General features: G+C 45.7%; 1 protein-coding gene across 1 annotated transcript in view; it reads right to left on the bottom strand.

Annotated features, from left to right (window-relative positions):
* The window catches only part of plekhh2 (pleckstrin homology domain containing, family H (with MyTH4 domain) member 2), a 36,152-nt gene that overhangs the window by 13,544 nt on the left and 7,294 nt on the right, over positions 1-15,314 (bottom strand). The window contains exons 3-16 of the mRNA XM_069658405.1: positions 7,795-7,857; positions 7,561-7,710; positions 7,249-7,332; positions 7,034-7,115; positions 6,733-6,915; positions 5,692-6,578; positions 4,704-4,779; positions 4,533-4,627; positions 4,254-4,413; positions 3,526-3,662; positions 2,984-3,097; positions 1,675-1,761; positions 1,395-1,553; positions 1,134-1,214 (exon numbers count right to left, since the gene is read on the bottom strand). Of these exons, the coding sequence (XP_069514506.1) occupies positions 1,134-1,214; positions 1,395-1,553; positions 1,675-1,761; positions 2,984-3,097; positions 3,526-3,662; positions 4,254-4,413; positions 4,533-4,627; positions 4,704-4,779; positions 5,692-6,578; positions 6,733-6,915; positions 7,034-7,115; positions 7,249-7,332; positions 7,561-7,710; positions 7,795-7,857 (2,358 nt within the window). The remainder of the gene's footprint in view (positions 1-1,133; positions 1,215-1,394; positions 1,554-1,674; positions 1,762-2,983; positions 3,098-3,525; positions 3,663-4,253; positions 4,414-4,532; positions 4,628-4,703; positions 4,780-5,691; positions 6,579-6,732; positions 6,916-7,033; positions 7,116-7,248; positions 7,333-7,560; positions 7,711-7,794; positions 7,858-15,314) is intronic.

Raw genomic sequence — 15,314 nt, 5'->3', positions numbered from 1 at the left:
GTTACCTAAACACCAGCATCTGACTGAACTGTGGCAAACGTTCATGCACGGTGATCCAGCGATCAGTTCCGAGTCGTCGCTGTGTTTCTGACTGAATGTTGTCACATTCAGCGCGACTGGCTGCTTTAAACACTTCATTCTGCAACAAGCTGCATCTTCTTGTTTTAAAGGAAATTAACTAAAAGTGATCACTAACTGAATGAACAGAATGAGGACGGATTCTTCGATTTCAAGATAGCTGCAAACCAAACTGATCCAATGATCAGTGATCACCTACAGTAACTGATCCTGATTGGAAAAGCAGGTAGGAGTAAAAACAAGGTAAGCTAAACTATGTACCACTGACAGTGCGGAGCACAGACTGTATAAAAAGATGGCCGACATGACAGCCCCCTAAAGTGAAGCCAAACCCTCTATATCGCCCCCTGCTGACTGGCTGCTGTATAGCTCATAAAGCTGCCTCCTCCATGTTAACAGATGGGACATGAGTCCAACTATGAAATCAAAATACATGTCAAATACATTTTTCTCAAACATGGTTTCTGTCATTATAGTTAGTTCTTATCATGCTGATTTATGTCCAAGTGCTCATTTTTCTGACAAGTTTACCTTTAATTAGTTATTTGATGCTGTAAAAAGGGGGCGTGGCCTCATGATTGACAGCTCTGTGGACAAATGGGGCTCCTGCAGCATTCTGTTCCCGAGTAGCAGAGTAGAGGAGGAACGGCGAGAGGAGACATAACTAACACTATCACTACAGTCATTGAACTTTCCATAAGCGTGAATATCTGCTTCAGACCGACACAAGAAGCCTGAGGGCTCCAACACGCCAAGAACACCTGAGGGCTCCAACGCGGCAAGGACACAAGGTAAAGGTGTGTGTCGGGTAGAGGAAGGGGCGGGACGACAATACTGCTGATCTCTCCTGCACACACTCTGGATACAGATGAGCAAGATGGCAGCGCCCGCTCCGGGATTATCTTATCTCAGGTACAGTGCTGCCAGTGTCTCAGTGTCCATGTGGAATTGATACTGTAACTTGTGATTTGAACATTTTCACATGTATATCATGAAAACAAAAAACTATTAGTCATGAAAATGAAAAGTCAGGGACTCTTTAGGTTGACTCTCACCTTGTCATCTTGGCTGCGGAAGTAGAACAAAGTTTTTCCAATCAGAGCGCACCAAACCCGCTTGGAGTATCCGTGCTTCACCTGCCGGAGAGGAAGAGCTGTGACACTGTGACAGGATGCATGTGAGGAGGTAACACCTTTCCACTCCACTAACAAACTGATGTACTGAATAAAGCTTTATTTAAGGTGGTATTGTTATTGTTCAGTTATTTAAGGTGGTATTGTTCAGTTATTTAAGGTGCTATTGTTCAGTATTCGGACCTTGACGAGCAGCCCCTTCATGCCGGGCCGGATGTCCGGCTGGGTGAAGAGCGGACTGGCAGCCTTCAGTCTGAGCACGCTCTGTAGCACCCTGAGCCACTCCTCCAGCAGGTTGGGAGAGTCTGCCTTCAGGTAGTACACTCGCTTCCCTGTCACTATCTGAATACACACATACACACACACACACACACACACACACACACACACAGCAGTAAGATCTGAGTTTCGTCTTCTGAGTTTCATCTTCTTAAACTCCATATCTGGATTTAATATCTGACACCTGGAGGACTTGTTTTCCATCGCCGCGGGCGATGCTGCTGCTGGCGTTGACCTCGATCTGACCCTGAGGCTTCCTGATCACGTCGCTCTGTGAGACAAAGATAAAGTTGACAAACATCCACTCAGTAATCATAAAAAAGATTAAACCTTATTCGACCACAATTTATGAAGAAAAGATAAAGATATAAGAAAGAACAAAAATATTAAAGCATCTTTAAAGGACAGATTCAAGTCTTTATAAACACTTTTTATAAATCAAGCTCATTAAAATGTTATAACAAAGCCTCATCGAACACATAAAAAAGAACTAACAAAAAAGGAGAGCATATCAGCCTGTGGAGGTTACTGTGCATGTTATTAATACAGCATCAAACGTTCTCCAGTGCTTCTATAAATCATTAAGTTTATTCTCAGACATGGAGATATTTCAGATTTGACCAGGGAGCAGCAGACGGCAGCAGAGTTCACTATTCGCAGACGTGTTCACTTTAACACTCTTTTTTCATTTTAATCTCTTGTAAAGAATTTTTTAATGAAGTAAACCATGAACAAAGTGCTCCTCCACCTTGTTTCAACATGGTGACAGATGAAGAAGCACACAGTGTATATTTATATTATTTTATGAATTAAATACATTTAAATAAAAAACACTTTGTTATTGCACCCATTTTCCATCATCTGAAATAAAAGATCAAAGACTTTTCTTTACAAAAGTAGGAACTTCTTCTTCCATCCACCTGGCAGATGTGACATGTCAACAATAAGCATGGCGGGCGTAAGTTTTGAAAGTCAGACTTAGTAAAAGCGTGTCTTGTTGTTTCAGAGGTTAAATAAAAGGGCATTAAAACAAGAGTGTCATCCGTAAGCAGACAGCAAGTTGATTGATGGGTTTCGTTTTTGTTCCTGTTTGATTCAAAGAGCTCTCCCCTCAGCTACAGCATGTGTCGGACCGTAAAATGTATTTGTCTTTACTTGGTTTGTTATCCATATCTCCTGGTGATCATTTCATAAGAGAAGTTAGCGAGTGGAGACGTGTTGCTTGGTAACAGTCACCGCTTTTCGAGTGTTCACATGGACGCGCATCATGAGACCGGGCGCAGCTACGACCGGAGTCAGTTCGGCTCGGTGCAAATTCCAATTAAGAAGTCGGTCATATCTAAGTCGGACGTAAGAGATAAGACCTATTTTTTTACGCCCAGATGGTGCACTCGGCTCCAGAGGTCAAACATAAATTAGCTGATGTCTGAAATAAAACATTCTGCAGTGTGTAGGTTTCACACTGAAAGGAGGAGAGAGTGTTTCAGACCCACGGGTGATTTATAGTAGAGCAGCTCTCCGTCTTTCAGGACAAACCAGCGTCTCTTCCAGGTTTTCTTCCAGGTCTTCACCATCTTCAGCAGGTAGCCCGACTTCTCCATCGGCTCCTGAAGAAAAACACACAGCTCTTCAGTTTCATGTGCACATAACGCAGGTCGCTCTAAAACAGTTTAATATTTGATATTCTAATTAAGGCATTTTTTAAGAAAACTGCCTTCTGACCAAAGTCCACAGAGATAAGATCAAAGGTCATACCAGCTCAAAATGTCACCATTATCAGCCTCCATATTGGTCATGTGTGACTTTTTCCCTCTAAAATCAGCATCAGTCTAAAAACTGTCGGGTAACAACAAGGTCCCAAAATGCTCTGAAGGAAATAATCAGATGTAAATAAATCTGATAGAACTGCAGTCCTGCAGCAGCCTGTCAGCATGTAACACAGTCAGGAGCATGTAATCTACACAGGTGTGTCAGCTGCATCCTGGGTAACGGAGTCTCCCTCAGGACACCTGGATGAGCCTGCACAGTGACTCACAGTCCTCCCGTTGTCAGTGGACGATGAGCAGGTCTTTGGCAGCTTCTGCTCCGGCTCCGAGCACTCTGTGTCGGTGGAGTAGGCGTCAGGAGGGATGGCGTAGTCGCTCTCTGAGGTCATCGAAGCTGTGGACACAGCTGGAGGAAAGGTAAGGGGATAGAAAATAAAGCACTATTATGTTTGTAAGACACTTTATATCATCTTTTATGTAATGTTGGAGAAAGTGTCGTTAAAGTTTTCTGTAAAGGTGCACAAACGTTTAACTGATCTACAGGACAGTGCTTAAAGTTACTGCAGGGAACTGGCAAGAATGTCTGAGTGAAACATGTATCAGGAGGGAGGAGTTAAAGTTCAGTATAAAATGACATGTTAAATCTAATGTAAGGAAAGCTGTCAGTCAAAAGATAACCACAGCATCAGATCTAAGATACGTTCACTTTTATGACATCAGAATGCTGACGTGCATTTTTATCGGAATCATTACACATCATAAAAAATAATATTGCGATACTCAAGTATATATATAATCTTTTAATGCGTTATCAATAACCCAATACAGAATATGAGACAACCCAATCTTTGTCTGTTTGTCCGTGAAACACAAATCATCCTGTTGTTAAATGAAGCGTTCAGGTATCACAGCCTGAGACAGAGACGTGAACTTCTCTGATGTTGTAGTGACAGTTTTTCAGGCTCTGGCTGCTTGTTGAGGTTCGTGTGTGCGTTACCTCTCTTGAGCGAGCGCGGGCTGCCCGGGCTGCTGTCTTTGCGGGAGCTGGAAGAGGTGTGGGAGCTGCAGAGGGAGCCGTCCTCCTCTCCTGAGCTGGACGACTCCTCGGAGCTGGACGACTCGTCTGAACACGGACTGCTGCTCAGCAGGGTGGCTTTCTGCAGGATGGAGGGATGGAAACAGACAGTGACGTCTCACAGGCCAATAGAAACGCAGCTCAAAGTGTTCAGGTGAGGCTCACAGGTGATCAGACACACTGCTGACGAGCTGCTCTTACCCCCTTCAGCGTGGTGTAAACGGGGGTGGTCATGTTTTTGTAGATGAGGGAGGTGTACATCACAAAGGCAGGATAGGAGGACTGCAGGGACGAGTCTGTAACACAGATCACAGATCAGTTTACCAGCTGAACGTCTCCGCAGCAGAGACTGAGCCGGACAGGTGACCTCACCTTTGCTGGCAGCGTCTGTGCAGGACGTCTCCGACAGTCTGATCCCAGATTTAGCCACAGCGTAGATACGACTCTCCTGTTGACACATCAGCAACATTTTAAAACACTGAAGATTCTACCTTCAGGAAACGATCTGAAACATGTCTTCATGCTCATGTGACGACCTGCAGCTTTTATTTTGAAAGGTTTGATATGCACAGGAACAAAGCCTGCACACCTGCAGCTGTCAGTGTCTTCTGTTACACTTAGTAAAGATAACAGATCTCCTGCTTTATACTCTAGAGTCCATATTTTAACCATCTATAGAGCAGGGTCCACAGTGCAGAGCGCGGGCCTGTTTAGGAAGTCAAGTCCACTCCCACGTTGTTGGGTTAAATGTTACTTATTCTGGGCCCAAAGTGAGGCGCAGGGGGGAAAGGATTCGTCTATTAATCAATCCAAGGTGTGACCCTGGACGCAACATGAACCAAACCAATCATCTCCTTTTACGAGCCTGGTCCACCTGCCTCAGGATCTGCTTGTGCAGGAAATACTTTAGCTTGACTTCAGGCGCAGTCTGTGGCTTTAACATGCAATGCACAGATAAAGCGCATTCACCTCTGACACAACGTGAAAATGAGTCAGTGAGACACTCGCACAGACAGCTGCTTCGTGCAGGCCGTGAAACAGAGCTGATTATGTGTTTCTGTTTATTTGCACTTCAGCAGCAGAGGGCGCCGTGAGTACTACAATCCCCAACACTCGTCCACTGACCTCACATGACAGGAATTTATAGTCTTGATTTACATAGATAAAGATAATAACTGGGAAGTTTACTGATCCGTTTACTGTTTATCTTCAGACGATAAAAGATTCACCTGCTCAGGACAGAACCAGAGATATCAAACCAAACTAAAAAGTACAATCAACAAAAATAAAACAGATTATTTTCAGATTTAATCCTCAACTGGAGCCTGACTTTATTAAGTTCAGACCTGGATCATCTTACCCAGGAGGGCAGCCTGTGGAGGGGCGGTGTCGGAGGTTTGCAGCCTGGTGCAGAGCCGTCACAGTCCTGCCTCATCTCTGCAGCAGGTTCAGGAGGACCAGGTGAGCTCTGCAGGGATGGAAAGGTAGGCATGTCCCTCTCCATCTCCATGACAACCTCCTGCTCCTGGTCCAGGTCTGTCTCGTGGGGCCGGAGGGGGCGGAGCATGCTCAGAGCGTTGCGTGTTTGTCCGTGCGTGGCCTCGCGGCTGATCGGCGGCTGGCTCAGGTGTTTCTTGGCCAGAGCCACGTTCATCAGGCCGAACCCTGCCGGGGTCCGCAGGCGGGGCTGTTTGGGGGAGGCGGGGGTGTCCCTGAGGTCCTGGGGGGGGTTGGGGCGTTTTGGGGTGATGGCCGGAGTGAAGACGGGGCTGGGGGTGTTCAGCTCGCTGGAGGAGGACGAGGAGTCGAGTCTGTGTGACTGGAAGCGTTTGTTGAGCTCCTCAGACGTGCTGTCATCCCTGTGTGACTCCCCCCCTCCCTCCTTACTCTCCCCCGGTGCCCCCTCTGACGCCCCCAGCAGGCTGAAGCGGGGCCGCTCAGCTCGCTGCATGTCGTCATCAAACAGAGAGCTGCTGTCGTCTGAAGCCGTCAGGTAGGCCTCGCTGCCCGGCCGGCTGAACTCCAGCCCTCCCCCTCTGTCCTCACCCCCTGCCCCTCCTCCTCCCTCCCCCTCTGATGCAGCGCTGGACAGCACGGAGGAGACGCCCCGGGACTCAGCTCCACATGTGTTCTCACCCAGACCTTCAGAAGTGCTGTCCTCCTCCAGGAGTCCAGCCTGATCCGGTCTGTGGAGCTCAGCGTCCGACCCAGAGGAGGAGGAGGAGGAGGTGTGAGCGCTGCTCCTCTCTGTCAGAGGAGAACACTGATCAGCTGTTTATCATCACTGCCTCACACCTCCTCTTACAACTGTTTAACTCTATAACCAGAGTAAGAATGCAACACAGACTGAAAACTATTTCTGACTCCCAGAATCCTCGGCTGTGGATCTGAGGGGACTCACCAGTTTTGTCCTCGCTCTCTCCCTGGGTGCTGAGGGTCCTCAGGGAGGGGGCGGGGCCGGTCAGGACCTGCGGGCTCTTCCCCCTCACCTGGAAACAGCCGAACGTCAGGCTGCTGAGTCTCTGAGCTTCACCTGGTCGGCTCAGGACTCCTCGTCCTCCGGCTGCAAGCTTCTGCTCAAAGGCTGCACACACGCACACACACACGCGCGCGCGCACACACACACATTGGAACAGTATCATTATTACAGAGACATTATTGGGGTAATCTGACATAAGAACAAACTTCCTGTGGACTCTTACCCTGCACTTGTCTCTGTAACTCGTCGATCTGAGTCTCCTGCTGCTGGTTGGTTTCTCTCAACGCTGCGTTCTCTACCTCGAACTGAAGAACACGTTTCAATATGTTGGACCAGGTAAATAAAACAATATAAAATACTGGTGTCCTCAGTTTAACGACCAGATTACATTTTGCCCATCAGTATGTAACTTTACATCTCATGCCATCTTTGATTTACCTCTGACAGCTTCAGCATCACCCACTCCTTGATCTTTGCAGCTTTCTCCTCCACTGTTTTAGCGTCCTGAAGTCGGTTCTGTTTCTGGTGGAAGAACAAACATCAGCAGGTTTCTCTCCGGTTGAATGAAAGCAGCCACAGATTATTTCAGAACACAAGCAGTGCAGCAGTTTTCACATGTGCAGCAGATGAACTCTCTAAAGCCAAACCTTGTGTTTGTTTCTTGGTGTTGGAGACTAACACAAAGTAAAAAAACCTCCCTCGGCCCCCGTGTGTCACTTTGCTGAGTGTCTCCAGGTGTTGGTGTTCTACCTGCTCCTCCAGCTGCAGCTCCAGCCGGGCAATGACCTCCTCCCTCTCCTGCACCGAGGCCTGCAGCTCCTGGCATCGCTGAAACAAACACACCTCCGAGTCTCCGGACGGACCGTCTGCAGCTTTCAGCTTCTCCTCCATCCACTGCACCTGTACAGACACATACACACACACACTGTAAAACACACACACATGCTGACAGCAGAGTGAACACAGGTGTGTATGAACCTTCACCTGCTGCTGGGCCGTGAAGGCTCGTTTCTCTGCATCGATCACCTGCGTCTCCAGCTGCTGAATCTGGGAAGGAAGAGAACAGTCATTTATTTACAGTCAAGTTCATGTTTTACTCTCCTGCTATTAAACATTCACTCTTACAGAAGCACACACAGAGCACAGTAATGCTGCCTTCACCTGCGGAGCCACAGACGAGCAGGTGCTCTGCAGATGCTTCTTTTGGTATTTATGAGTCAGACAAAAAGAATCACTGACTGAAGTCCTTCATGACACTTTACTCTGTAACATGATGGGAGATATGTTTCAGGAGAGTGATTCCCTGCCTGTCATAGGACGTGAGGCTGCTGAGGCTGCACCACCTATAATCAGACATTATAACACAGCTGAACCGAGTTCATGCCTCGTATTTATGCTGTAAAGAAGATCTGGTACAGATCTGGAGCAGGCTGCATTAGCTGGAGTTTTATCTGAAGAGCTTTTGTAAAGTATACATTTATTCCTAAACTGCCTTTGCAGAAAAGAGAGAGAGAGGTGGAAGAGCCAAAGAGACGGAGCGTGCAAACAGGAACAGAAGTGGAGACAAGAAATAAAAACTGTATTAGGAAATCTATCCTCATGTAACAGCAGAAAGAAACAGCAAAATGTAGTTATAAATAATTGTATTTAAATAGTCCTGACTTCGGGCTGCACGGTGGTGCAGTGGTTAGTGCTGTTGCCTCACAGCTAGAAGGTCACTGGATTAAACCCCGGTTTGGGCAAAGTGGGCCTTTCTGTGTGGAGTCTGCATGTTCTCCTCGTGCATGCGTGGTTACTCCGGCTTCCTCCCACAGTCCAAAGACATGCTCGTTAGATTTGTAGGTGTAGGTGTGAGCATCTGTCTCTGTGTCTCAGTCTGTGATTGACTGGCGACCAGACCAGGGTGTACCCTGCCTCTCGCCCAATGACAGCTGGGATAGGCTCCAGCCCCCCGCGACCCTGAACAGGTTAAGCGGTATAGATGATGGATGGATAATCCTGATCATATTAATATATGATATAATAATATCATAATATATAATCATATTACTGTCAGCAGCATGTTTGATATATTGAACTTCCAGCGTCCCCGTGGATTTCTGCAAAATACTGACACCTGTAGAAGGACAGCGCTAAATAACCAGCTCCTTTATTATAAGCTACAATAACTCTTCGCCCCTCCCTCTCGTTCTCAGCAGCCGAAACATTCATTCATGCATTCATCACCTCACGACTGAACTACTGCAACAGCATCCTCTACGGTACCTCCTCCAAAATCCTCTACAAACTACAATACATTCAAAACTCTGCCGCCCGTCTTCTCACCCACACCCGCACCAGAGATCATATCACCCCTGTCCTGCAGGACCTCCACCTGGACCTGGCGGGCAGAGCCTTCTCTATTGTTGCTCCCTCTCTGTGGAACTCTCTCCCCCATCACCTCACACACTCTCCCTCACTCCCCTCTTTCAAAACTGGACTCAAAACCACCGACTCAAATCTGCTCTTAATCTGTGACCGATCATCAGCACTGTCGCAACAGTTTTTTTTGTTTTCTACACCTTGATTGTTTTATACTATATATTACTTTTACTGTCTTTGCTGTTTTGTTTTAACATGTAAAGTGTCTTTGAGTACCTTTTAAAGTGCTAGATATAAAATGTATTATTATTATTATTACAAGGCTGTAAAATACAACTTTAAAACCTGCAGAAGCTGCCAGTCCTTCTGATTGGTCAGTTTGATCTCTTTCACCTGTTACATAACAACAACCAGGAGTCACAGCTATAAAGGCACAAGCAGCTCTTTGTGTGCAGAGATCAGAGCGGAGCCTGTGGAACCTGGTGGGAGGGTGTTAAAACTGCAGCTGCACCAGAGGCCACACACACACACACACACACACACACACACACACACACACACACACACAGAGGTCGATACACACATGCCGGAGGATGGAGAGCCTGGTGCTCGTGGAGGAGAGCGATGACTTTATGAAGAACATTCCTCTGACATTCCTGCGCCCAGAGAGGCGGAAGCAGCTCGGTGTCTTCTGAGGAAACTCTCTCAAACCTCACCATGAAAAACATGCAGGAATGCTGCTGGAAACACCGTGGTTAGCATACTCAGCTACAAGTGAGAGCAGATTAGAGGGAACCCTGGGGGAAACATCTCAGCAGAGGAGCGGATGAAGCTCCTCAGAGGACAGAGAGAAGAGTTCCACTGGCATATAGAGCTCACTAATCACAGCCTTCATTACAGACTGCTTAATGTCATGTTGGTTAGTATTTCTTTTAGAGATACAGATCTGTAACAGGGCTTTAAAGAAGTGTATGCACCATGACATTTATCATCTATGTCACAGTCTCTGAACCCATCAGCTGACGTTACGTCCTCTGGGAGCGACGGCCAACTTTACAGCGTTATACATTTATAATGAGACTCTGTTGTGTTCTGCTGAAGTGAGTAAAAACAACAGTTCATTCGTCTGATCTGTGAAGAACATGAAGAACATAAAGACGACAGCTTTCTGTAAGTCTCTGAAAGGCTGCAGAGAAGCAACAAACAGTCAGCTCTCTGCATCAAAGCAGTGACATGGGGAAATATTACTTTTATAACTCTGCCACCAGAAGACAGACGTGTCATTAACTACGGTTTTTAAACAGGTGAAAGTATCATAAACCAACAAAAATAGATGTTTCAATCATATTCCTGTTATTGGCTGATAAAGAGTCCCCCTCAGACACAAGCGAGCAAGCATCACGCTGCTGTTGTTTGTTGTCACCAACTAATCTGATGAACGGTGATACAGAGCACAACATCACTGGGACTTTTCACTCTGTGTATCACGCCACCTCAGCCAGGTTATTCTTATCTCACTGGTGCTGATAAATTCAAACTGATAAATGTACATGATAAAAACAGCTGATCTGTGCTCACCTGGATACACATAGTGCAGGAGGATGTTTGGGTTGCTCGGCAACAAAAGTCCAGTTTCAGTTAAGTTCTGGAGCCAGTTGAGTTGGTGGAGGAGAAAGTCATCTGTTGTTGATTGTTACTGTTTAATATTTGGAGGTCGTGATGTTCGACTGAATCATCACGACCTACGACCGAATCACAGCCGTTGTGATATTACTTATCTGACTGGTGCATTGACTTGCACACTTACCAACACCTGACAGCACACTATATGCAGGTATCAGTGTGAGGACAACCCGACCCACAGATATGTTGATCTTAGTGCATCCATCCATCTGCCTCATACAAAGAAAAGATTTATGAATTACTTCCTCAATTTGTGCTAAAATGTGCTCAACTTTAGCATCTGATCCTGTGACAGCTGCAGTTTTCAGTGAATTCACAGAGAAAAAAAACATGTGTAACCACATGATCATTGGGATCAATAAGGAGATCAAAAGCTCACATCCAGTGTCTCTGCTCAAACAGAAAACTGCCCCGGAAGAACAAGAGATCTCTGGTCAGGTCAAAAACCCTGACTGGATTTAAGATTTATTTTTCTGCAGTAGAAGAAAGAAAACATTTCTTTAGTGGCAGCGCCAAGAATTTTACAAAGAGGTTTAATTTTGTAAAAGTGTAAAATGTGTGAAATCTACATGAAGCGGCACTTTGCAGCCGTATTATCAAGGAAAATACAAGTATCAGAGTCTGCAGAAAATAAAACACTTTTATTTAAATGTTATGCTCTCAACTCAAACACTTAAAAGAACTTCTAGTTATTCGACTCACAGGATGATTGAAAGGTCAGAAAAGACTAACAGCCATCAAACTCATGGCATATGAACAATGACGTTTCACACTGCTGTACACATGAACTCTGCACATTCACAATGCAGTTAAAGCAGCTGCTGTTTGTGGCTGCAGGGTGGATGAAGGGTGGATGCATGCTGGCATGGCCGCGCTCCAGCTTTCCTCTGCTTCTGTTCACTGTCAGCGAGCAGAAGGAGTGGACTCAGCCCGGTCAGGAGCAGCCACACCCTGCCACAGCCACTCAGTGTTTCCACCACACAACCTGCCCTGAGCCACAGAGGCCCTCTGACAGAACACAGTCTGTCTCACAGTGAGCACTTTCACATCTGGTTGTGGAGATGTTGAGACCAAATTTTCCTTTTGGTCGCTCAAAACTGAATGAAGGAATCAGAAAATGTGTTCGATTTAGACTGTTGTAAATCTGTTGTTAGTCTGGTTAATGTAAAGGTCGATGTTTTCAGACCAGAGCCAACACTGTTGCCTCGTGTTACTCACTCAGCATCGACCTCAGGACTGTTTCTTTTAAATCATGTTGGTTAAAAACAACCTGTGAATACTCCTACGTCCGGATACGTCAGAAAACTAAACATAACATCTCCTGTCCTCTCACACAGTTGGTTAATCCCCCCCTCCTCCTCCTGAGCTGTGTCTGCATGAACTCTGAATGAACGGGGCTGACCAGTGGCCAGTGTGATGAGCTGTTAGTTGGATCAGTACCAGGATTTCTCTGATGGACACCAACTACCGGCGTTCTGTTTCAGCTGTAGAGCGCCTGTCCATCTGTCTCTGCTGAGTGGCAGTTTCACTGTATCTAGCAAGTCACACGTGGGCTGAAGTCTGTCTTACTATGAAGCCAACATCTGACTTTGATTTGTAAAAAGTCAGGTAATGTCCGGTCTGTCTGCAAGACCGGAAAAACAACAACTTTTAAGATGCTTGTTTTCTCCATCATGTAACATCACTGCTCTACTGTCCCTTTACTTTCTATTGTATATCGCTTCTATTCTTCTATGCAGCTCTTGTTTTCACCTGTGTCTCCATTGTCTCACCTGTCCCTGATTCCCCTCACCTTCCAGGTGTACTTAGTCTTTGCCTTCCTGTTTTTTTGCCTCCTTGTGTAGATGTTTCCCTTCGTAGCTCGGCCGGTGTCTCCCTGGACCGTGAAACCTTTTTAGATGTTTATTTCTCACCTGGTCCCCGTGGACTCCGACCATAAGCTTTTAGTGTTTGATCAACTTTATTTATATAGCACTTTACACACAACACAGTTGCTTTACAGCATACACAGAAAAAAACAACAGCAAACAAGGACTTAAAGTTAAGATTAGAAACTGGTAAAAGTTATTCACAAAGCAGCTCAGCCCTGCAGAGAGCTCCTAAGGTGAGAAACTGTTAGGAGTGAGGAGGACTTTAAAAAGGCTGAATAGTTTCTGAAGAGAGGAGAAAATGGTGGAAAGACAGAGAGATGGGAGAAATATTCTCAAACACTGAATGACAGTGAGCTAATAAAACACTACAGAGTGGATCGTGCAGGGATCATGTTTGTGGGAGATCTCATTACAGAAGCTAGGAGTCTTTAGAACCCTATAGGGCTCAGAATGTACCCACCAGGACAGAGGGGAAGAAGAAGGAACAGGAACATCTCAGGGAGGCACTTCAGACGTGCAGATACCCAAACTGGGCCTTCAGCAAGACCTATAAGACGCACAACTCCAACAGGAAGGAAGAGAACAACTAACGCCACAGCACTGTTATTCCCTACCTGTCTGGAGCATCTGAGAAACTCAGGAGGATTTTTAACAAACACCCAGTATCCCAGTACACCCCAAACTATCGAACACGCTCAGACAGAAGCTTGTCCACCCAAAGGACAAAGCACCCAGACACAAATGCAGCAATGGAGTGAATGCAGGACCATGCAATGAGGAATGCAGGGACCTGTACATCAAACAAAACAACCCCTCCACAAACGCAAGGCCCAGCACAGGAGAGCCAGCTCCTCAGGTCAGGACTCAGCTGTCCACCTGCATCTAAAGGTCAAAGGACACTCCTCTGAAGACAGCAAGGTTCACATCCTGGCCAGAGAAGACCGCTGGTTAGAAAGAGGTGTGAAGGAAGCCATCTTTGTTAAGCTGGAAAAACCATCCCTTATCCCCCACTGACCATGCAGTGTTGAACTTTCTGACCAAACAGCTGAGATCATACTCAGAATCATGTGAGCCTAACGACCCAACAACACCAGAGGCTACTAACGACTATCAGGAATACTGGGTTTACAGCTCAGGTTAACGACTCATCCTGATCACACATCTATTAGCACACTATTCACCTACAGAGGCTTATATCTCTAGCTAATAATGCTAAGAACTATTAGCATACTAATGACCTACAGAGGCTTATATTTCTAGCTAATAATGCTAACATCTATTAGCATACTAGTGACCTACAGAGGCATATATTTCTAGCTAATAATGCTAACATCTATTAGCATACTAATGACCTACGGAGGCTTATATTTCTAGCTAATAATGCTAACATCTATTAGCACACTAATGAACTACAGAGGCTTATATTTCTAGCTAATAATGCTAACATCTATTAGCATACTAATGACCTACGGAGGCTTATATTTCTAGCTAATAATGCTAACATCTATTAGCATACTAAGGACCTACGGAGGCTTATATTTCTAGCTAATAATGCTAACATCTGTTAGCACACTAATGACCTACAAAGGCTTATCTTTCTAGCTCTGTCCAGCACTGTGGACAAGCCTTTCGGATGAGAGGTGAAACGTCTCCAACGTCTGCCTTTTGGATGAAGCTTAAAAAGACCATGACCTGGATGACTGAGAACCTTCACAGACATCTCAGTACAGATGTGCTCTCCCACCAGAAATGAGAGTGATCACAACATTAACATATTTGGCAACTGGAAAAGCAAAGTGCAGCAGTGAAGCCTTGGGTCTGTGGCAACCGTCCATCAGCAGGGGGATCACACGAACAGTTCCAGGCTGTCACAGCCTCATGTTGTGACACAAAATGTTTAGTTTCCACTCGATGTCCACACCCTGCAGCTCACTGAAGAGCATTCATGGGTATAGCGGGCTTCCTCGGTGTTGTGGCTGTACTTGATGGAACGCACATCCACATTATTGCCCCATCAGAAAAGGAAACAGTGTTTGTCAACAGCACATGAAGGCGGAGCCATTCTCCTCGTTAATATCAATAACATTAAATACTAAAATGACCAGCATGATCAATAAATCTCACTATCAGCATGTGAAGAGGCTGAAGTGAGTTCAAACATTTAAAGTGTGGCTTACAGTTTATTCAAAGGAGATGTTCATTACATAAAATAGTGTTCATGATTACGCAATGTCTGACTGTCCAGCAGAGGGTGCTCTGACTCCAAAGTTTACAGTCCTCTCAGCACTGTCTGCAGCACATGGAGCAGAGACTCAGCTAACAGACAGAGGTCTGCATTAGAACTGGTTTTTGATGTATAATAATGCTAAATATTCTTTATTAAAGTGGTTTAGTTTATAAAGCAGCCTCTGCAGAGTGAAATCAGACTGAAATCCACAAAGAAAAAATTCAATATATAGGCCGCCAATTTGGTCATGTCTGTTTTTCTGCTTTTAAATTTGGTGTCTGTCCGAACCTCAAGAAAACCCATGTGACACAGACTCTGCACAGAATCAACGAAGGTAACAAAAACACACACAGATACACAAC

This window comes from Semicossyphus pulcher, unplaced genomic scaffold, assembly GCF_022749685.1.
Source record: "Semicossyphus pulcher isolate SPU_LCO1_2020_fin unplaced genomic scaffold, fSemPul1.0.p SCAF_12, whole genome shotgun sequence".
Lineage (NCBI taxonomy): Eukaryota > Metazoa > Chordata > Actinopteri > Labriformes > Labridae > Semicossyphus > Semicossyphus pulcher.
This window is presented reverse-complemented; position numbering and strand designations above follow the sequence as displayed.